Source organism: Vombatus ursinus, unplaced genomic scaffold, assembly GCF_900497805.2.
Source record: "Vombatus ursinus unplaced genomic scaffold, bare-nosed wombat genome assembly UNPS02009205.1, whole genome shotgun sequence".
In the NCBI taxonomy this organism is placed as follows: Eukaryota; Metazoa; Chordata; class Mammalia; order Diprotodontia; family Vombatidae; genus Vombatus; species Vombatus ursinus.
Window position 1 is genome coordinate 19,383,120 of NW_020948983.1, and position 22,324 is coordinate 19,405,443.

The 22,324-nt window shown below is 37.4% G+C and overlaps 1 protein-coding gene across 2 annotated transcripts in view; it reads right to left on the reverse strand.

The window, feature by feature from the left end:
* BTRC (beta-transducin repeat containing E3 ubiquitin protein ligase) overlaps positions 1-22,324 on the reverse strand; it is a 193,136-nt gene that overhangs the window by 19,239 nt on the left and 151,573 nt on the right. For both annotated transcript variants that reach the window (XM_027851774.1, XM_027851773.1), the window contains 8 exons: positions 20,727-20,958; positions 12,938-13,124; positions 7,522-7,618; positions 6,721-6,858; positions 6,081-6,199; positions 4,579-4,828; positions 3,943-4,061; positions 1,167-1,277 (listed from right to left, as the gene is read on the reverse strand). In XM_027851774.1, coding sequence (XP_027707575.1) covers positions 1,167-1,277; positions 3,943-4,061; positions 4,579-4,828; positions 6,081-6,199; positions 6,721-6,858; positions 7,522-7,618; positions 12,938-13,124; positions 20,727-20,958 — 1,253 coding nt within the window. The remainder of the gene's footprint in view (positions 1-1,166; positions 1,278-3,942; positions 4,062-4,578; positions 4,829-6,080; positions 6,200-6,720; positions 6,859-7,521; positions 7,619-12,937; positions 13,125-20,726; positions 20,959-22,324) is intronic.

A 22,324-nucleotide genomic window follows, 5' to 3' on the forward strand; every position in this document is an offset into this window, starting at 1 on the left:
TGGAAAGCTTACATCAAACCTGGATAGGGTAAAAAAGAGATATTTGACATCAGGCATCTGGTGAGACAACAGCTTAATTAGAACCCAGGAACTTCTACTTTTGGTTTCTTTCTTTGCTGGCTGATTCACAGAACAGCACTAATTATATGTGCTTGGGAACAGGCGATCACTTAAAAGCCCTGGAGTTTACATTTGTATACTCTCTTATTCTTATTTAACTATGAAATGTCTAACAATTTCATTAATCAGTCATAAAATACTTCTTCATGTAAAGGGAATCTCTAATATACACAAGGTAATATTGGACAAAATCAAAAGAATGGTGGTTGGCAATGGGAAGTAGTACAAGAGAAAACAGCCTTAGATTTTAACATCTGGAATTTACCATCCCAAAACTAATAAACAATTTCCCATGGGGGTAATGATGATGACTGACATAGAGGAATAAGCAACTACTACATTAGCAAATGGATGGACATTATTAGTGTAGGCAATTGAAGATCTAAGGAAATGCTGCTAATTATTCTATGAATATTTTAAAAAATGTCTTAAGACTAAGTCATAGCCTTTTTGAGTCAGACAACCTAAACAGAAGTAACCAGAGTCCTTTTATAACTCTAATTAATCAAATATTTACTGAGTGCATTTAACTAGTAATCTATGTGACACAAGTGGGTACTGTAACTTATAGTTACTACTGAAATATTTGGACAAATAAGTTAAAATGGATCAAAACAGAGCAGTACTTTTGGAAGTCAGCTGAAGAAGGCTAAATGCAAAGGGTATCAACCAAATTTCACAACTATTGACCCTTTCTGTGTTTAAGGCTTGGCAGGGGGACTGCGCTTTCATTAATCTTTATTCATACAATGGCTGTTTTACTTACTAGGCCTTTTCTACATTTGCTATTAAGGCTTTCATTTGCATTATAAATTCTGTATATGGTCATGCTAGTAACCAAAATAACTTGGAGACAGAACAAGCTTTGGGCATAGGGTCCTACAAAGCTTGAGAGTAATTGTTATGAGAAAGATGCTAAGCCAAAGAGATACCCTATAATGGAAGCAGCAACCCACTGCTATCAAAGAGAGTAACTCTACCTTTAATATCTTAAGGTAGGGGGGATAGAGGGAGGCAGATTTTCTGAACCTTGTTGAAAATCTCACCCATCATAGGCCCCACTGACTATCCTCTTGTTATCAAATCGAATACAGCGCACCAGTTCCTCATGGCCCTCTAGCACTCGTAAACATGCTCCACACTCTATGTCCCACAACCTGAAAAAGAGAGTAAAGGAAGAAACCCAAGTGCATTTCAGAGAACATGGATTATAATCATAAAACCTACCATAAACATAAATAATGCTTACCAACAAGGATTAGGGCATAGATAGTACTGAATGACAAGGGAAATAATCGTTTTAATAATGATAGCACAATTTTTGATTCAGAATAGCTCAGAACTTAATTTACATCTGGTTATGATGGCCTGAGAAGTTCCCATGAAGATGCAGACTACTGTGAAGCTAGTTCAAACTTTTTTTTTTTCGAGTAGAGCTCATTAAAGGGCAGCGAGGTGGCACAGTAGATAGAGCACCAGTCCTGGAGTCTGGAGGACCTGAGTTCAAATCTGACCTCTTACGTTTACTAGTTGTGTGACCCTGGGCAAGTCACTGAAACCCAACTGCCTTAATATATATATATATATATACACACACACACACACACACACACACGTATATACATATATATATACATATATATGTATATATGTAAAGCAGAGCACATTAGAAAATTTTATTCTATGAAATATAAAAACCAATTTGGAGAGATTGGATACATAAACTTCTTTATAAAAAAAAAGGGCAAACGGGAAACATTTACAAATCACTTGGAAGCTTAAAAAAAATCACAAATGAAATCAGTAATTTCATATGTGTCTACCCATCATCTTTAAATACTATATGACTTAGTGAATGACCAAGAAATTAATATTTATATAGGCATTGAAATTCACCTAGGTGAGTTTTGCTGTTTTAAAAATACACCACAATGATAACTTAGAACACTCTGGCTTTTATAATTTAAGACCATTTTAGAAAAGCAAATGCTTGTTTTCATGATTAGGAAACAAGAATACTTTTCCCACAGTCATCATCCAGTATAAAAAACACTGCACAGTTTGATTTACCTTTATTTAATGGTAAAATTAATCCCTTCCTATACGTGTATGAACTATTTTAATATTCAGTAGTTCCAAAAGCAACTCCCCTCCACCCCTTAAATTTAAGGCTAGTCCAATATTACAGATATTTTCTTGCCCTTAAAAAACAACACTCTCCTCTCCTCTCCTCCTTCAAACCAAATCTTACAGTTCTGACCCCTAACAATGAATACAAATACTTTTTAATGCTGTTAATAAAATATATTTCCTTTTGGTCTGATTAAGGTAGGTAGGAAAGTTATTCTCAGCTCAAGTGTAGCATGGATTTTCAGTCACTGAAGAGTATACAATCATACAATTAGGTTTTCTTAGGCATAAACTGGTCAAATGTGTACAAGGCTGCCTGGAAAGTGAATGAATCACCAGTAGGTAGTGCCCTCTGAAAACAACAATGAGAACCGTAGATGAACCATTTCCTTCCCTTACAAAGTATCTCTAATATACATCCACACAATTTGGTTTAATTATACATAGAGGCTGACTTTTTTTTTGTTTGTTTCTCTATGGTATAGTGTAAGAAGAAAAACCTTTACATTGAATTAAATTAGAAAGGAACTTCTTAAAGACACAAATATGTGTATATACATATACATATATATTTATGTATATACACTAAAATTAATTTAAAACGACTGCATGCTTTACGTTTAATCTATCAAATTATATGTAAAGTAAGACAATTCTATTAGACAGGATGACTATATTCAACACCTCACATCTTACCCTACGAAGTGAAAGGAATGGAAGAATCTTCCAAAATCTCAGTCACATTTGTGTCCACATCTTTATGAAGTAAGAACATCAAATCAATATTTAATTCTTCAGATTCTTTATAATTGCCAACACATATATCTTTAGTAACAGAGGGAAAAATGAAATTGCCAGTAAAGTATGTGGTGTTTGAATGACATGTTCTCTGTATGAATTCTTCAGGGGAAACAGAAATCTTTTTGAACAGTGGTAGAGAGAAGAAACCTTTGGCTTCTTGGTTTGCACTTCTCTTTTGGAGAGTGGGTCTCCCTAACTTGCCCAGGCTGGAAGTACAATAGCCTCTCACAGGCCTATTCCCACTCTTGTTTGACATGGCAGCTTTGACTGGCTGTGTTTTCAGCATGAGCTGATTCGCTTCTCCTTAGGCAACCTAGTGTTGTTTTCACTTCCAGGGGCTCACCATATTGGTGCCTGACTCAGTGCAGATACCCTAATGCCTTACCCTAGTGCAGCCCAGAACTTCTTAGCTCAAGTGATCTACCATCCTCAGTCTCCCCCAGTAGCAGGGATTACAGGTATACATAGACTACTATGTTCGGCTTTGGTTGGCATTTTTCACTTCACACAGAGATAATTTTAGAAAAAGAAAATCTCATTCTTAAAGTACCCCCAACTTTTATCTAGCTATCTAACTCCATTGTATTTTTTTTCCTTTTATCTAAGCTATATACTCTTTAAATAGGTTTAACATTTAGTTACTAGAAAAGAGATCATCGACAAAAACTTTACTTTCCCGACTCTGCTCAGGAGTAGTCTATGTCCTGCAAGGAACTAAAGAAAATCTTTTATAATTTAGAGGTTTGCTTTATTTTTAAATTGTCCTAAAGAGAATAAAATGAAAACATGATGCCACCATTAAAACTTGGGTAACCTGTGGATCCAAGAAACCATAGGGATAAGTGAATGGAATGGGCTATAATTTTTCTGAGAGGGTTATCTGTTACTCACCTGATAGTATTGTCAGATGAGCCGCTCACTACTAGCCTATCTCTGTACTGCAGACAGGCAATGCCTCGCTTGTGGCCATTTAAGGTCCTAACAAATTCACAAGTACTCGTGTTCCATACCTGAGACAAAAAAATAGTATTTGGTAGTTCATTTGGGGCTTTTTACTGGCAAGCTCCAGGTGTGGTATAGCCCAAGTCCTGTGCCATTAGGACAGTTAATTTTGTAGGCAAAGTCATCTTTTTAATATGGGTAGTATGTCTTTGATTCATAATAACCTAGAACTTATTTGCATCTGGTTTTTATGGCCTGAGAAGTTCCCAAATAAATGCAGACTGTGAGGCCAATTCAATCTTATAGATGTTTTCTTGAACTTAAAACTTATACCTGTCCTTCCCACACTCAGCAAAATCATGGCAATGAAGCATCTAACAGAAATGAAGAGCTATCTTATCTTTAAACTTAAATATCATTTTAGTCTGGGTCAATCCCTATTATTGGCTGGAAAGTCATCTTGAAGTGATATTTAAACATAAACTTGTCTTTGATAAAGTTTTTAGGTTAATTCTTCTTATTCTAAGCTGAGGAACAGTTGGCAAAGGCTTGGTCTCCAGGCCAACAGTACTTAGAATTTCTTACCTTTATAGTCCTGTCTCCTGATGCAGAGACTATGTACTTGTCGTCAAAGTCCACAACATTAACAGCAGCTCGATGTCCTACCAGCACCCTTCGCAGGGTGATATCAGTGGGGGAGGCCATATCCCATACAGCAATGGAGCGGTCTTTGGAGCATGTCACCATCATTCCATTATTGAAACGCAAATGAAGAACTGCTTCACAATGGTGAATCAGTGTGTTCAACATTTCGCCTGTATTTACATCCCATACTCTGGAAAGAAAAAAGTGAACTGGGATGGAAGAAAACTTCATGCCACAATACACATAAAGGTTCACAAGATTTTGTGGTGAAGAGCTACTGTAGTCTTCATTTAAAGCCTTGAGATTGACTTCAGAAAAGGGGTTCTGATGAACAATGGGAGCTAGGGGTGCGTGCATGTGTGTGAATGCATATATGTGTCTGTGCCTGTTCACTCAGGCTAGCGCCGGTATGTGCTGTTGACAAAGAATTGCCTTCCATGAATCAAACTGTTTCAAATGCTATCTGAGTTTACAGAATAGCTGTTAGTCCACTTTTCTCCCCTTTACCAATCCCATAACAGATTTCTTTCCCTTCTTCTTTGAAGGATATAATCCTTAAAAGTATCTCATCCTATGGATGCTCAATAAGTGCTGGATGTTGATGACAATGAAGATTAAGGTAGTGTAGGCCTTTAAGTCAACAGACCAGAAATAGGAATAGCTTATTCTCTCCACAGAGGATAACTTGTTATAGTAAACATTTAACTCAAGAGTGTCTAACAATGTGGATGGCTGGGGTTTCTTTCTTTTCCATTTAAAAAAAGAAGTTACTTTTGATGCATTATGTTTGCTAAGTCCTTTAGCTTAAGGCAAAATTCCTTACAGAGGTTTCCTGCAGTGTTGTCGGTACCCAGAACTCAAACTACACTGGACTCCAGCAGCATAATGGCCATGTCATCAAATCACTAACGCCTCTGGAAATTGAATGCCCCCTCCCCTAGTGAAGCTTGCAATTAAAAACTGCAGGGATGGCAGGGGAGGGGCTAGCAAGAAGAGAGTATCACTCACCTATACAAATTTAAACTGCAGTGTTGTACTGCCATACTATGGTTGTCACCACCTGAAACGCTTCGTCATATGAACATATAATTCCTGTGAGGTATTTTTCTAGAGGAATGTACAAGTTTGCCATAAAGATGACAAGTTAAATACTACTTGGCCAGAGTGGAAAGGTTATTATTTTCTGGCATAAACAGTAACTACATAACTTAGAATGTGTATTTTTAAATGTGCAAAAATGCAAAATGATATGCTTTGTTTTGGGAAAGAGCTTTCTAGTTCTAGAATTTTATATCATGATTTTATATTGTTCCTTAGATGTAGTTTTAGAAACATGTTCCTCAGGATATATGCAAAATTACTTAATCTCAATGACAGCAAGAAAACAAGAGTGGAAGGGAAAGGTTTCAGAGCCCCAACAAGTTGTCTTTTGTCCCTTATACCTGACAGTGGAATCAGAAGACCCGGTTATGATCACCCTCTCGTCATACTGGAGGCACAAGACTGATCCTGTGTGTCCTGTGAGGATTCGCTTGCACTCCAATGTGTTCTTATCCCAGATCTAGGAAGGCAAACAAGGAGTACAGACCCTTGTGATCATTGTGCCAGTGGGCTATGCGGCAATGACTTATTGGTTTTATTATGGCACAGTTTAGTTTGTAGTTAGGCTAAAACTGATGCGAGAGTGTGTAGTGTACTTTTTTCTATAGGTAAAGCTGAGAATTTAAAAACACTTTTGGCATCTGTGGTTTTGTTATCAAACAGATTTTATCTGTTTCAGTGAGGAACAAAAATAGTATGCAATTACTGCAGGACCAATCACTCTGTAAGGAAAGCCCATTTTGGGTAGAAGCAGAATACATCAAGCTGGATCTGATAAATTTATACAGGTTCTTCTGATAAATGCATGCACTTATGAGGTAAACGCTTTAGGTTTTGGGGTGAGATGTATATTCCAAAGCCCTAAAAATTGTCCTCTGCCTTTCAGAGTTAAGTTACTATTATTAATGTTCTGAATTGCTTTGGGCGACAGCTGCCCCTTTCTACCTCAACTTCGCTAACTGAGCATACAGGAAGACTCACCTTGATAGTGTTGTCTCGAAGGCCACTTACTATCTTCTGATCATCATATTGTAAACAGTAAACTCCTTTGCTAGTTTCACTCCGGCAATGGATTCTCTGTAAACTGTGTCTTCCACAACGCCAGTTAGATTCTATTGTCTGTGAGGGATGGGTGACAGAGTGGCAGCAATTAGGCCAATCAAAATCACTTGACTTCTCTTCTGATGTCACAGAAGCAAAAGACCAAGACAAGGAAAGGCAGGTGACGCACACTTCATGCTTATCAGAACTAGAACCAAATTGGAAATTTGTTTTCTAGGCAATATGCCTCTATCTTCAGAAGTCGACTTAACAGCACTTCTCCATCTGCCACAGTTCCTAGACATTCGTTTTTCTAGGACTTTAGAAACTGACCCTGCCAAAAGAGGTCCCATATTAATCAGCCTCATATGCTCAGCATTCTATCTGAATATGGATCTACTATTTCAACTGATGAGCTTTTGTTAATATTGTCTGAATTTAACTTTCAATTATCTTTCAGGGGCACTTACCAGATCTCACCATTATATGAGATAAAAGCATCAAGCACCTCCAGAAGGCTGTTTAATAGGCAGTGATGGAAAGATTAAAGATCTGGCTCATGATTTTCTGGACTGCAAGAATCTTAATCACTTATTAAGAAAATGACCTTTTAACTCAAATTAATGAATTTTATATCCCTTGGCTCAAGTATGTATGTGCCACAAGATCCTTACTGAAGCAAACCAACAGTTTCCATTAACATTTTACAAATACCTGTGCAGAATCCACATAGATTCTTACCTCAATGTCCTGTATAATTTTAGGATAAAGTGCTCTGTAAAAAGAGTTTGGAGGGGCAATTCCATCAGGAGGTTTGTTTTTGAATAAATACTGCCCCCTAAAAGACAAGAAACATTTATTAGTGATAATTTCACCTTTTGTTTACATAGCACTTTGTACTTTTTCAAAGTACTTTCATACCCAGATTTAATTTGATCCTCAAAACCACCCATTAAGGTATGAATGTAATCTTGATTCCTGAAGTTCTAAGGCAAGGAGTACATAACTCTGAGACAGTGTTGACTCTGTGTTTTGCATTATTTACAGAGACCAATTAGCAGCTATTTGTTTTCTAATAAAACAGGGTTATTTCCAGCCAAGAATAACACACAAATAAAATGTACTTTGCTTACTTCTTGGTTTCTGGGGCTGTGGATAGTGGGAATCTTGAGTTCTATTTGTAGTAAAAGTCTTTTTTATTACTTTCATAGATGACTGGCTACAAGTATTTCTAATGCAAGACGATAGAGTAACTGCACAATGTCGAGATAAAGTTAACACTGTTAGTGTTCACATGCTATTCTACTTATTATTCTGATAAGTGAATATTACATTGGCTTTCACTTTTGAAAAGGATGGTTTCATTGGTGAATATACCATGTGGATGCAGCTGAGAATCAAAATGCATGGCCAACAGTCCTTTTTACACTAGGTAAAGTTGACATCAAGATCAATGGATGCTAGTACTGGGAATAGCATAATATAACTCTAATAGATCTGGAGGATGCCTTTTTTAGGTCCTTACCCATGTGGGCTTAGTTGCCTTGAGTGCTCAGTTACTCACATGTTATTGGACAATGTAGAGATAGTTTAAAAGTGAGAACTCAGTTCACTCTAACAGAAAACAAAAGGGGGTCACTGGGTATCTACCAGTAGACAGGAGGCAAGATGAAGAGAAATGCTTACAAGTTTTAAGGCAGAAATCAACCTTCACAGGTGTATTTCCAGCTATGCATACACACGTTTTCCTGTCTTTACTCGATTCCTAGTAAGCAACATTTGTTAGCATCTCCTTCCTTATGACAGTACATCTCTGCAATACTCATATCCCAAGCTAGATCTTTGCTACAAAAAAATTCAGTAAATGGCAATCACTTCCTGCTGTGTAAAAAATTTAATTCCTCATCCTGAAGTTAAGGACCCACCAAACACGGTGTGGAAGCTAGTAAACCCCACTATGGGCGTACTAACTGCTGTTATGACTGGCACAGTGCCTTGCAAAGTGAAGACAGGCAGAAATGCCTCTGAGTGTAATCCTGGCACTAGAGAAATGCTGTTTTCTCTGGGCCAGTCATCCACTCCTCCCTCCACAGTTCCATTACAATATAATTAATTGTTCAATGTCTCCAGGAGTATCTCTCCCCTGCCCTCTCCTTATTATACACCTTGAAAATTAGTTGAGAAAATTTCCTATTAGGAAGATAGCTAACTCTATTGTCTATGCTGATACAGAATACTAAGCTGGTAAGGAAGAGGCCAAAATAATTTTATCTGGAAAAAAAAGAAGGTGGCAGAGAGGGCTTATACTTACAAAAAGAAAGCCATAAAAGGAATATGTTTAAGGGCAAATTGGTCAAAAATGTGCCTCCTTTAAAAAATTATCCTATCAGTGTATTGAGGGTGAATGGATTGCTGCCTTATAATAAAAATTAATCATAGTTTTGAAATAAGAGCTTACAGTAGCGGTAAATGCCAACCATACCCCAAACAAGCTCCTGTCTTCATTTTCACTTCCTAGCACCTAGCACACAGGCACCTCAGGGGAACCTTCACATATCCTAACACTATTCAAGGTATGTCAAGGAAAAGGACACTTGTACATTTGTATCTATTTACATCTATAGCTTGGGTCCTAACACTTCAAGTCATGGCTGAGAAAAGAACCAACCTAGACAGGGCATAGGGAACTTTGAGCATGCAAAATGCTCAAAGTTAGTGCTGTCATTTTTTTCTACTGCATTTCCTGAGGCAGTTAGCTTAACACAATAGGAGGGCATCATTTATTCACTGAGTAAACAATGAATCCATACCATGTATAAGGTTTCATGCTAGATGATGCTTGATTGCTTCACAATGATCCTGGAACATACATATATAACTAATTATCCTCATTTCTTCCTAGAAAACTGACTTCTCATCTAGCATCTGAACAGTCACCAAACAAAAGTGCTAGGGAAAAGGGCACCTGGATGTCAAAAATCCTAAGTGTGCATGCTTCTTTGCTGGTGTTTCTGTTTCATATACTGAATCCTTTTAGGAAGTTAAGTTCTTTGACAATAGGGACCACTTCTATCTATTTGAAACACTAGTACCTATGAGAGTGTGGGTACTTGATAAATGTTAAATATTAAGAGCAAAGTGTTATCACAAAATGTGGCCTGCTGATTAGGAAAATGGGGCTTTTCCCAAGTGGTCTTTTATTGTACTTTAAGACTTATCATTATTGAGCACAGACAGTGTACTCAGCACTGTACGAAACTGAAAAATGACAGAATTTGTGCCTTGGGGGGGGTACAATCTAAAGTGGACCAACAAATCCATTTGGATATAAAATACAACTGCTGAGAGGAAGCTACATCTTAGAGCCTAAAGTTTCGTTGGTAGTTTGTATTTATTTTTTGGATGCAGGGATTTGAAGAAAGCTTCAAAGACAGAGTGCAGGCAAAGTTATATCACTGAAAGGCTTCAATGAAATGATGAGCTTTTTGGGACATATTTCAAAGGAAGAAGGGAGTGACTGATGGAAGGCATGAGGAAGCTGCTGCAGTTGTTCAAGGAAGCTTGAATAAAGCACAAGGAAGGAAAAGTGATAAGGAGAGAGATAAACATCAATCATGAGAGGGAGAAGAGGAAAATGTAGAAATGGAAGCAGCACTGAAAAAGTGGTTTTATGTTATGAGTAATATTATGCAGAGTCTTGATGTGATGATCAAAATAGTTTTAATTTCATGGGGGTACATCAAGTTAGGAGGGATGCAGCAGATGTAGATGTAGAGGTAGCAAGATGGAGTGGAAGTAGAGAGAATCAAATTAGAACCCTAAAAGACAAAAAGAGCAGGAATAGGTTTAATCTTCTGTGGTTGGAAAGTCTGCAGGAGTAGCAGCTATAGAGCTGGTATGGAATCTTGGTTGATCTGGATTTCATATCTTGGAAAAGGCATGAAACACATTTTCCAGTGAGCATGTTTGGCTGCAACTATAATTAAATAATTTTATTCAGGACCAGACCTGAATACAATTATTAATTATGTGAAGTTTGCTTTGGGTGTTTCCTACTTCCCCTAGTGACCTGTTTTTCTTCAAGCTTTTTCTGCTCCTTATCCTAATGAAAACTTATGCATTCACATTGAAATGCCAATAACTTAAAATAAGTTTTAAAGTGTTACTGCTTCCAGCGGTATTAACCTAAAAGAATGGGAATCAATTTCTAGTTGTGGAATTTTTAGTATTGGCAGTGTCAGTACACCGGAAGCAACCAACTTTTGTTGTTGTTGTTCAGCTGTGTATGACTCTGTGGTGACTCTATCAACTGTCCATGGGGTTTTCTTGGCAAAGGTACTGGAATGGTTTGCCATTTTCTTCTCCAGTTTTAGGCAGAGGTTAAGTGACTTGCCCAGGGCCACACACCTAGTAAGTGTCTGAGATAACATCTGAACTCTGGTCTTTCTGACTCTAGGCTCAGTGCTCTGTCCACTTCACCACCTAACCACCACTAAGCAACCAACTACACTATGCCAAAAGAACTGAGGGCAGGGATGATATCATTTGTGGCTTTCCAATCCCAGGGTCTAGCACAATAAGTACCTTGTAAATAGTAGGTAGCTTAATAAGTAACTACTGAATAGAATTCCCTATTTGACAGACTGATCCTAGTGGTACTGATGACATCTTTGTAAAAGTATTATGTGATTGTGTTTTCATTTGTGTTGTCTTATGCAGTATTCAAATCTTTTTTTTTTTTTTTTTTTTTGGCGAGGCAATTGGGGTTAAGTGACTTGCCCAGGGTCACACAGCTAGTAAGTGTTAATGTGCCTGAGGCTGGATTTGAACTCAGATCCTGCTGAATCCAGGGCCAATGCTCTATCCATTGAGCCATCTAGCTGCCCCCCAGCATTCAAATCTTTGTTGCCAAGGAATAGTGTTACTTATGAAAACAAAAGCCTTATAAGAGTGATATTATGGCAGCAAATATAAAATCTTAATAGAAATAAACATACCTTTGGTTAATGAAATTTTTGTTTTTTAAAAAAAAATGCCTAGAAAATTGCCCTTGGCAACTGGTTTTTTAAATTTTTTTTGGTGAGGCAACTGGGGTTAAGTGACTTGCCCAGAGTCACACAGCTAGTGAGTGTTGTGTGTCTTGAGGCCAGATTTGAACTCAGGTCCTTCAGACTCCAGGGCCGGTGTTCTATCCACCGTACCACCTAGCTGCCCCTGGTAACTGGTTTTATTAGAAATTTTCCTGACAAAGAGAATAAAAGAACCTTCTGAAATACTAATGTGTTTAAATACTGAGTTTCAACCACAAAAATATCTACATGTTTCAGAAATATTCTTAGATCTTTATATTTAAAAATATTCCTCATAGTCAATAATTTTTCACCTTTTTATGATACAAGATGAATAACCAATAATGCTGATTTGGAGACATGTGAGAACACACATGTTTATACCATTTTTTATACCTGCTAAAGTGCATGAACTACCATTTTTATCTTGTTTATGAAATATTCATATCTGGCTTTCTTGTAGTCAATATTCTAGAGATACCCTTGGACAGAAAATTCTATATGGATGACTTTCCCCAAAGCAAGGAAGTTTTAAGAAAATATTAGTCTTCTGTTAATGGAGCAGCTTAAAGTTTTAGTGAAACATCCTTTTTTTGAAGTCTTTGAGCCCATTAGTCAGATAATCCCCCCAAAACAGGATTTGGGGATTAAATTATAAAATATCCTGAGAAAACCAGAATCAGAAGATCTAGCTTCAAATGCAGTCTCTGTCACTTATTACCTATATGACTTTGGCCAAGTTACTTAATCACTTTAGGACTCAATTTTCTGATCTGTAGAATGAGAAGGTTAGATTAGATGACCTTGGATGTTAATGTAAAATGAAACTACAGAATATGAGCTAAAAGGGCAAGCAGATTCTTTACTCTTATTTGCAAGATTTCATTAGCTCTGCCTTACATAATTTAAAGAGCATTGGGCCAAGAAAAATTATTGAATTGAATGAGAAAAAAGATTTCCCTTCCTATTTTTGCTACAAGCAAGCTGGGCCACTGGGCCATGTATTAAGAGGCACCACCTGGCTTCCAATGGCTATAGATGCCCAGTACCTGAAGCTCTGTAGTAGCAGGAAAGTTGAAAAAGCTCACCATCCTCTCCGTTCTGCCAGGCCTCTCCATAGAGAGTCTGTCCTGACCATTCTCTCGATGAGTTTCTTCCATAACATTCCATCTGATGTCACTCGGTACCACTCCTTGCACACAAGCTCAGCGGCACACAGTGATTTGGCATCAAGGTATGATAAAATGTTCTCAGCAATGTGATCTAAACCTCGAGCTATGAAAAAACACAACAACAATGGGAATATGAAGTGATCCCCGCCCCACCTTTCCAAAGGTCCTTTAAAGACAAAACAGCATTTGGTCTACTGTAAGGACATGTCATTGTCCCTAGTGTGGTCCAGTTTCTCTCTGGAACAGAGTTGGATAAAATGAGTGTTAATAATTTTTCTATAAGGTTACAGAAACAAACAATATTTTCCATCTTTCTTTGGATAAGGGAGTTAAAGTTAACAACCAGCAAAACCCTCAAGACATTAAAAATAAAAAGGAATCCAGAAAGCAATACACATCTATCTATATGGATTTCAGCACTAGGGGATGGGGATGTTCTATGGATGGCATCTCACACTCTGTGTTACAGATTCCCAAAATCTTTATATTAGGGTCATTTCTCATTTCTTTTTATAGCAGTTCAAAAGCTCTTTTGTAAAACATTAATATTTAAAATGTGCTAGGGGTAGGGGTTGCATATCCAGAGAAAAGGGTTAGTATGCTTTGTATTGTAGTATTTGGGACAACAAAGAAGTGGTAAGAGGTGGGGAGAGACAGAGAAAATACAGGTGCAAGTTAAGGATGCCCTCTTTAAGAAGCATAGGTGCAGGTCAGGAGTCCAGTTGACAAGACACAGCCCTTCCATCTTTGGAGATAAATTTTAGTGGAGAGGAGGAGGAGGGAAAAAAAGTTCAAGGAATATGTAGAGATTTTTTAGTAAGTACAGAAAAGTAGTTTTTTTGTGTTTTAATAATACCACTGTAAAACAAAAAAAGTAAATGACTAAAAATGAAAGGATAATCGATTACCCCCTCCTCTTGAATACTTTCTGAATTTCTGTGACACTCCCTTCTCAAATTTCCCATCACTCCTAGTCCCTCCACCTTTTTAGCTTGAGAATCTTGATTCTTCTTTCATGGAAAAAAAATTGAGACCATTAGCTGAGAGCTCCCTCTTCTTTCTTCTTCATCTCACATCATCACTACAATGTTTTCTGCCACCATCTTCTCTTCACCTCTTTTTCACTCAAAGAAAACATGTACAAGTGATCCCATTTCATTCCACCTTTTCCTGCAGATTGTTCCCTCTATCATCCCCACTCTTTTACTTATGTTCAGTCTGTCCCTGTTTTCTGGTTGCTTCCCTACTGACTACAAACATGCCCATCTCTCTCTCTCTTATTCTTAAAAAATCTTCACTTGATCCATTCCTCCCTGTTAGCTATTGTCCCATATCTCTCTTTCCTTCCCTGGTTAAACTCTTTGAGGTCATCTATAATTTCCTTTCCTTTCATACTCTTCTTAATTTTCTACAGTCCAGCTTCCAACCTCATCAATCAACCAAAACTGCTTTCTCCAAAGGTACCAATGATCTCTTAATTACCAAATCTAATGGTCTCTTCTCAATCCTCATGCTTCTTGACCCTCTCTGCAATCACCCTCTTTCAGGTTTTTGTGACACTACTTTCTCCTGTAGTAGAAAACCTCCTAGCTGTCTGACCTGCTCCTTTTCAGTTACTGCATCTTCATTTAAGTCATGCTTGCTAAATGTGGGTGACCTCCAGGGCTCTGGCCTGGGATCTCTTCTCCTCTCCCTCCATATTATTTCACTTGATGACTTAATTATTATTTCTATACTGAGGTTTCTTAGATCTAGTTATAACCTCTCTCCTAAACCTCCTAATTCACACCTCCAACTGCCTATTGAACATCTCATACTGATGTCTCACAGACATCTTAAACTCAACATGACCAAAACCGAACTCATTATCTTTCCTCCCAAACATCTTCACTTTCAAATTTCTCTATTACTGTTGAGGGTACCACCATCCTCCCAGTCAACCAGGTTCGAAATCTAGGCGTCATCCTTGATTCTTCATTCTCTCTCACCCCCATAGCCAATCTGGTTCAGAGTCCTATTGATGTCGCCTCCATAACATCTTCATACATGGCCCTTCTCTCCTCTGACACTGTTAGCAGCCTGGTGCAGGTCCCTGAATTACTTGAATTACTGTAATAGCCTTTTACTTGGTCTCCAGGTCTCAAGTCTCTCACTCACTCCAGCCCATCCTCCATTTAGCTGTCAAGTTAATTTTCTGATCACGTCACCCTCCATTCAATATTATAGCTTATACGCACTGTAAGATCCCCATTGCCCATCATAAAACATTTCTTCTAATTGAAATTAGAACCCTAAAAGACAAAGAGAGCAGGAATAGGTTTAATCTTCTGTAGTTGGAAAGTCTGTAGGAGTAGCAGCCATAGATCAAATGCAAAATCTTGTTTGGCACTCAAAGCACTTTATAAGTGAGTCTCCTATCTCCACGTTTCCTCCCCCCACCTCCCCCTCTCCCCATACTCTCTGATCCAATGACACTGGCCTCCTTGCTGTTTCACGAAACAAGGCACTCCATCTCTCAGCTCTGGGCATTTTTCTGGCTGTCCTCCATGGCTGGAATGCTCTCCCTTGTCATCTTTGCTTCCTGGCCTCCTTCCTTCCTAGCCCAACTAAAATCCCACTTTCTCCAGGAAGTTTTTCCCTAACCCCTCTTAATTTTAATACCTTCTAAATCAGATCTATCTATGGTCATATGAAAAAATTATCTAAATCATCACTGATTAGGGAGATGAAAATTAAAACAACTCTGAGGTACTACCTCACACCTAAAAGATTGGCTAATATGACAGAAAAGGAAAATGATAAATGTTGGAGATGTGGGAAATTGGGACACTAATGCACTGTTGGTGGAGTTGTGAAATGATTCAACCATTCTGGAGAGCAATTTCGGAACTATGCCCAAAGGGCAATCAAACCTTTGATCCAGCAATCCCACTAGTAGGTCTGTACCCTGAAGAGATTTTTCTCTTCAGACAATTCCAAAAAGACTCATGATGGAAAATGCTATCCACATCCAGAGAAAGAATTGATGGGAGTCTGAATGCTAATTGAAGCATACTATTTTAACTTTTTTTTCATTTTCTTGTTTTTTTCCTTTTGTTCTGTTTCTTTTTTCATAACATAACTAATGTGGAAATATGTTTTACATGATTGCACATAAATAACCTATATCAGATTTGTTTGTTGTCTTGGGGAGGGGGATGGGAAGGGAGGAAGAAAAATGTGGAACTCAAAATCTTTCAAAAAATGAATGTTTAAAATTGTATTTACATGTAATCAGAAAAAAAATAAAATACTATTAAATTGAAAAATAAAATAAATTTAGAAGAGAAAAAATTTAATGCCTTCTCTATGTTAATTATTTCGTACTTATCCTCTATATAGTTTGTTTGTTCCTATTTGTTTGCCTATTGTCTTCGCCATTAGATTATGAACTCCTTGGGTCAGGGACCTTCTTTTGCCTTTCTTCCTATCCCTAGCACTTAGCACAGTGTCTGTACCGTAGTAGGCATTTAATGAATGCTTACTGACTGACTGGCTTGGGCTGTATCTTGAGCTCCTTTGTTTTCTGGGAACACATTATTCCATTCCCTCTTGTGGTTTCTCATAGGTTACTCAGATTTCCTTTCCTTTATAGTTGCTTGCAGAATTCGTTGTTTGTCACTGATATAATTCAATTTAACTACTATGTGTCTTGGATTTTGCAGCATAGCATGCTCCCCCCTTGAGAGAATATGTAATTTTTTTTTTTTTTTGGCTAGGCAATGGGGTTAAGAGACTTGCCCTCGGTCACACAGCTGGTAAGTGTCAAGTGTCTGAGGCCACATTTGACTTCAGGTCCTCCTGACTCCAGGGCTGGTGCTCTGCCCACTGTGCCACCTAGCTGCCTCTGTGAATTCTTTCAACTGGCACTTTGTTCTTTTTGTTGTTCAGTCCTTTTCTGTCGTGTCTGACTCTTCATGACTCTATTTGAGGTTTTATTGGCAAAGATAGTGGAGAGGTTTGCCATTTCCTTTTCTGGCTCATTTTACAAATGAGGAAACTGAGGCAAACAGGTTTAAGTGACTTGCCGGGGTCACATAGCTACTAAGTTTTGGAAGTCAGATTTGACCTCAGGAAAACAAGTATTTGTGATTCCAGGCCGAGTACTCTATCTACTGTATCACCTAACTGTGCAACACTTTGTTCTGGGATACTTATAATCCTTTGTCTCTTTGCATCTGGTCCTCAAGATCAATATGTTTTGCTTTGATGGAGATCTTTTGCTTTCATAGAGATGTTTTATTTTAATACTATTGCCTTTTGCTTCTCTTCTCCAGATTGTTCTTTACTTAAGGGAATTTGGATTCCAAATTATTCTCTTTTTTGTTTCTTTGGTGAGGTTTGCCACTATGGATTCAAGTTTTTCTATCCTGCTAATTACTACTGCTGTACAGGTCATAAATTCTCTTTTCACAATTCATATTTCTCTCTTAAACTATTTGGGAACATCCTGCTATAGTTCTATGCACACTTGGGAATGCACAGAGTTCTCTGCCTCATCAAGTGTTGGTTGGTACATTTTACTTTGTTTTGCAATATTTATTATAGGATGTCTGAACTTGTTTAGATGATCTGGAGGTCATATTTCCTTTCTGTTATTAAAATCTTCCCTATTGATATATCTGCTTGTGCTCAAAGTCTTTAACAAAGTTTAATCCCAAGATTTTTATCAATCTTTTCCTTTAGTGCTCACTTTCTTACTCCCTCCCCCTTCTGATGACACTTTCCCAGGGGTTGGACCTTGAGTTATCTCAGATGTCCTTCTTATATGGGGGAATTCAAATTTTGGCAGCCTTGGTCTCTGCCCTAAATGTCTTCTGGGGCAGGAGAAGAAAGAAATGGCTACAGGTGGATGCCAGTCTCCCCCTTCCCTTTTTTTTCCCCAGGCCTGGTGGAACCTCATATAGGCTGTCCAGTTCCTTCTTTTCTGGCTGAGTGATGAAGAATAGTGTGCTGCCATGCTGTAGTTCCAGCCAGAACAAGTTTCTGGCTTTTGGTTTCCCAAGTGCAAAGGTTGGGAGGGTGGAAGACAGAGATAAGTTCTGTTATAAGCCCATGAGTTGGTTTGTGCAGCCCTGCCAGGGCCTGTGAGGGAGATACTGACTGAACTCATTAAGGATTAGCTTTCTCTGCTGTTAGATCACTGGGTTGTTACCTTCTTAGGGTTCTTAGTATCTGCTTGGGTGTAGTTAAACTCAAATAGAAACAAAGGCCCATTACATAATAACACTGTCTATGTTTTACTGTTATTTATATTTATTTTGTTAAATATTTCCTAATTGCATTTTAATCTTGCTTGGGCCATTCTTTTGAGTGTGCAGGTTGTATGCAGCCTGTTGGATCTGTGTCTGAAATCTCTTGCTTAGATTATAGACACAGCTGAACTTGCTTTATTTCCACATAATCCCTATTTTGGAGAGGTTTGAGAGGATGTGAGGATTGGAGAAAGTGTGTCCAATCTAGTCCCTCATCTTACTGGTGATGTGACCTGAAAATCTCCTTCATGTTCAATCAGTTGTCACGTCTTATGTATTTGACCTCCACAATATATCTCACATCCATCCCTTTCTCTCTATTCATTAATCCCCTACCCCAGTTTATATCCTACCTGGACCATTACAATTACCTCCTAACTAGCTGCCTTGCCTCTAGTCTATCCCTTCTCTAATCCTTTCTTCCTACAGCTGCTAAATGATATTACCAGCAGCAGAGGTCTGGTCATGTCATTCTCCTTTTCAAAAAGCTTCAGTGGCCTATTGTCTATAGGATAAAAATGAGACTCCTCTGGTGTCTGAAGCCTCTTACAGTCCTGCTCCAACCTATCTTTCAGACTGACTTCCCATCACTTTGCCACAGGAACTCTCCATTCCAGCCGAACCAGCCTACTTGCTCTGCTCTTTCCCTCTTTGCACCAGCTGGTCCTCCTGCCTGGAATGCTCTCCCTCTGACTTTTGGCATCCCTAGCACCTTTCAAGGCTCTGCATAAATGTCACATTATTCATGAGGCCTCTCCTGAGCCCCATGATTAGTTGGCATTATTGCTGTTGTTACTCTTTACTAGAACATAAGCTCCTTGAAGGCAGAGACTGTAGCATTTTTTCTTTGTATCCTTAGTACTTGGCCCATACTAGGTATTTAATAAATGTTTGTTGTTAAGCTGGTCAATAATTTTGGCAGCATCACAGTAACTACATTATAGGACAAGTGTGAGAATATTCTGTTTATGTATGTGTTTAGGGTCATTCCCTTTTTTTTTTTTTTAACTGGATAGGCCTTGCCATTAAAATTCTTTACCACCCATTCAATCCTAATCTGTACTGAGACCTCTGAAGAGTAGTTGCCTATAAAAGAGTATGGTTGCACCAATAAACCTTCTCTTGGCTGCTGTTCTAATTCACAAGTGAGACAGAGACATTCAAAGTTATTTCTCTTTATAGGTCACATCAGAAGCTTTCTACAGACTCAGTTCAGAAAAGCCTCTTCTTTTCCCAATTTCTTCAGGCACAAACGTTTACTAAATAAGAGAAAGAGAACAACTAAGCTTCATTTTGTGTATTTTTTCCCTCTGGATCATAAATGCAAGTGTGCATAAACATGCTCAAGACCAACCACCAATCAAACGCGTTTAATACTAATAATTTTGGAAGTCAGTAAGAACCTATTTTCTATTTAATGAGAGATAAATTTATAAATTCAGCACTAAAATGTTTATTTTCAAGACATGATTAAAATATATTTGCTGGAATTTAACTTTTGGGGTTGAAAAACATTTTCATATAAGATTCTTCAGGGTAATTAATTCTATAATGTAGCTGAAATTTATTAAGTCTTTTCAATATTAGTTTCTCTTTAAGAATTGATTTTAATGTAGTCACAATCCTTATATTTACCTAAGAGAAGCATTTCCTAAAGTAATAATGCCTTTCTGGTGTACTAGATTACTACCATTAAGCACTTAGAATAAAAGAAAAAAAAAAGATTTCTAAGTCTCTCATAGCCTACTTATTTACATAGTTTTTCAATAGCTATTTGGTTACTAAGCACACTGAGGTTGTAAAAGTTAGAGTTTACATATTTAACTTCATAACAAGGCTCCTGAGGTACCCTTCTAAGATTCTCAATTAAAAATGTTTCCTATTCAGTCCTAGAATTTATACCGGTTGCTGATCAAACTTATAAAAATAAGTTATTAATATACAACAAATACAATTTGAAACCAAGATTGCTTATAGATACGCTAGACAAGACATCTCTTAGAAAGAGTTCTATTTGGGTAAAAAGGGCTATTTTTTTGTGGTGAATGATGAGGGCACAAAGAGGTCAAAGAGGATGAAAGAACCATTATTTAAAATTTTTTATTTTTATATTTTATATTTATATAATATGTTATATAAACACATTACATCTATATTTATAAATATATATTTATTATATAAAATAATTATTTTGAAAATGTTTCTTTATTATACTTTTGCTTTGAGATGACTCAAATAAAAGGGACAAATATAAAATAAGGTTAATATATTAAAAAGAGGAAATGCCTAGACAAGAACAATACCATCAGTATATTATCACGTTATCAATGTTATCAAAACTCTTCTTTAAGAAGAGGCAATATAGCCAAAGCATAGAAAAATTTATGGTTTACAAAAACCAGATGACCTACCTGGCAAGGCAGTTATGAAATCTCTCTGTAGCATGGGTTTGAGGTATGAGTTTATGTGTCCATGCTGGTAGTGACACATCTGAGATATGAGATGTTCCACAAATTCCACCTGGTCAGACTCTGACCACTGTTCAAAATATTTGACGCACAGCTCCTTCTCCTTCTCATAACTTGCAGAGAGTTTCCTTTGCTTGGGTACGATCATACTAGAGGTGCCATTGGCAAGTTTTGTCTAAAGAAGGGGAATAAAAAAAAACCATAGGACATTAACAAGTAAAACTTAGAGGAAAATTTTGGAAGGCATGTACTAGGCAAATGCCAGAATCATACATCTTATCACATCACTGTTAGTGATCAGACACTACTACATACTGTCATTGTCTAGAAGGGCATGAAAAAGATCATACCTAAATATGAAATTGCCTGTATTGCCATATGTAACAAGCTAAGAGAAACCATGTTAAATAGGCCATAGAAGAGAAACATGTTTGGAAAGTATAATTTCATTTTTATCTTTGCGTCCTTAGGACACAAGAGAAACTACCTGTACGCAGTAGGTATTTAACAGATATTTACTGAATTGAGTTGAAAACACTCTAATACTCATTTTCTTAGTGGTAAATACCAGCAAAAAAACCTCTGAGTAAAGAATGTCCAATGTATATACAAGGCTGTGCTGAAATTCCTTTTTTAAACAAAAACTCAAATCCTATTCTTAAAGTTATCAAAACAAAAAAGCTTCATTATTACTTTTATGAAAATCCCATTTTTATACTTTAAAAGCTTTACAATTTTGTCAATGTGAGGATTCTTTCTACTGATTTAAACTGCAACCCCTCTGAACTTCAGTAGACAGTTTTATGTTTGCTGCAGCTAAAATAGATGATCATCTAGAGACCTTCTGGTGATGAGTCTCTCTGAGCTGCTCCTCAAATGATAGATCCATTCTGTTCCTACACTGGGTATCTAAATGTTTTCAAACTTCATCATAATGCTTGCTAGCAAACAGGTGATCCTAGGTTCTCATAGGCTACGATGTAAAGTACTGCAAGCTGTGGCCAATCCTTCCATCAACATCACATACAGTATTAAAAACATTTTTATTAGAATTAGTACGTGGAAATTATCTGATAATTTGCCTTCAACATAAATCATCTTTGAAGAAAGCTTGACTTTCTTTAGATTAGACCTGCACAACCTGGTAGTAGGTAAGGGCCAAAATTAAAATAGGCTAAACTTCTTCTGGCTATAGGTAGGTTTTTAGCAGCTCACTTTCCAAGTACAGGTACAATTAATGATTAAATTATTTTGCAAATAAACCATATTTTAAAAAAGGGAAATTTCAATTAATATCAATTACTTACACTTATTACTTAAGATTTTCATTTATCATGAAACCACATTAATGTTAAAAAATTACTTTGCTAAACAGTACAAGTTTTCTTTTCACGTTTTCTTACTGTTTACATTTAGTAACCCTGGAAAACACAGCAAAAAGATACTGCTCTCGGTCCTCTCAGACTAGAAACAGACTGACAGTGGTTGGTTGCCGCAGGTCACGTGACAAACAGGAAGGCGTATGCAGTGGCAACCCACCC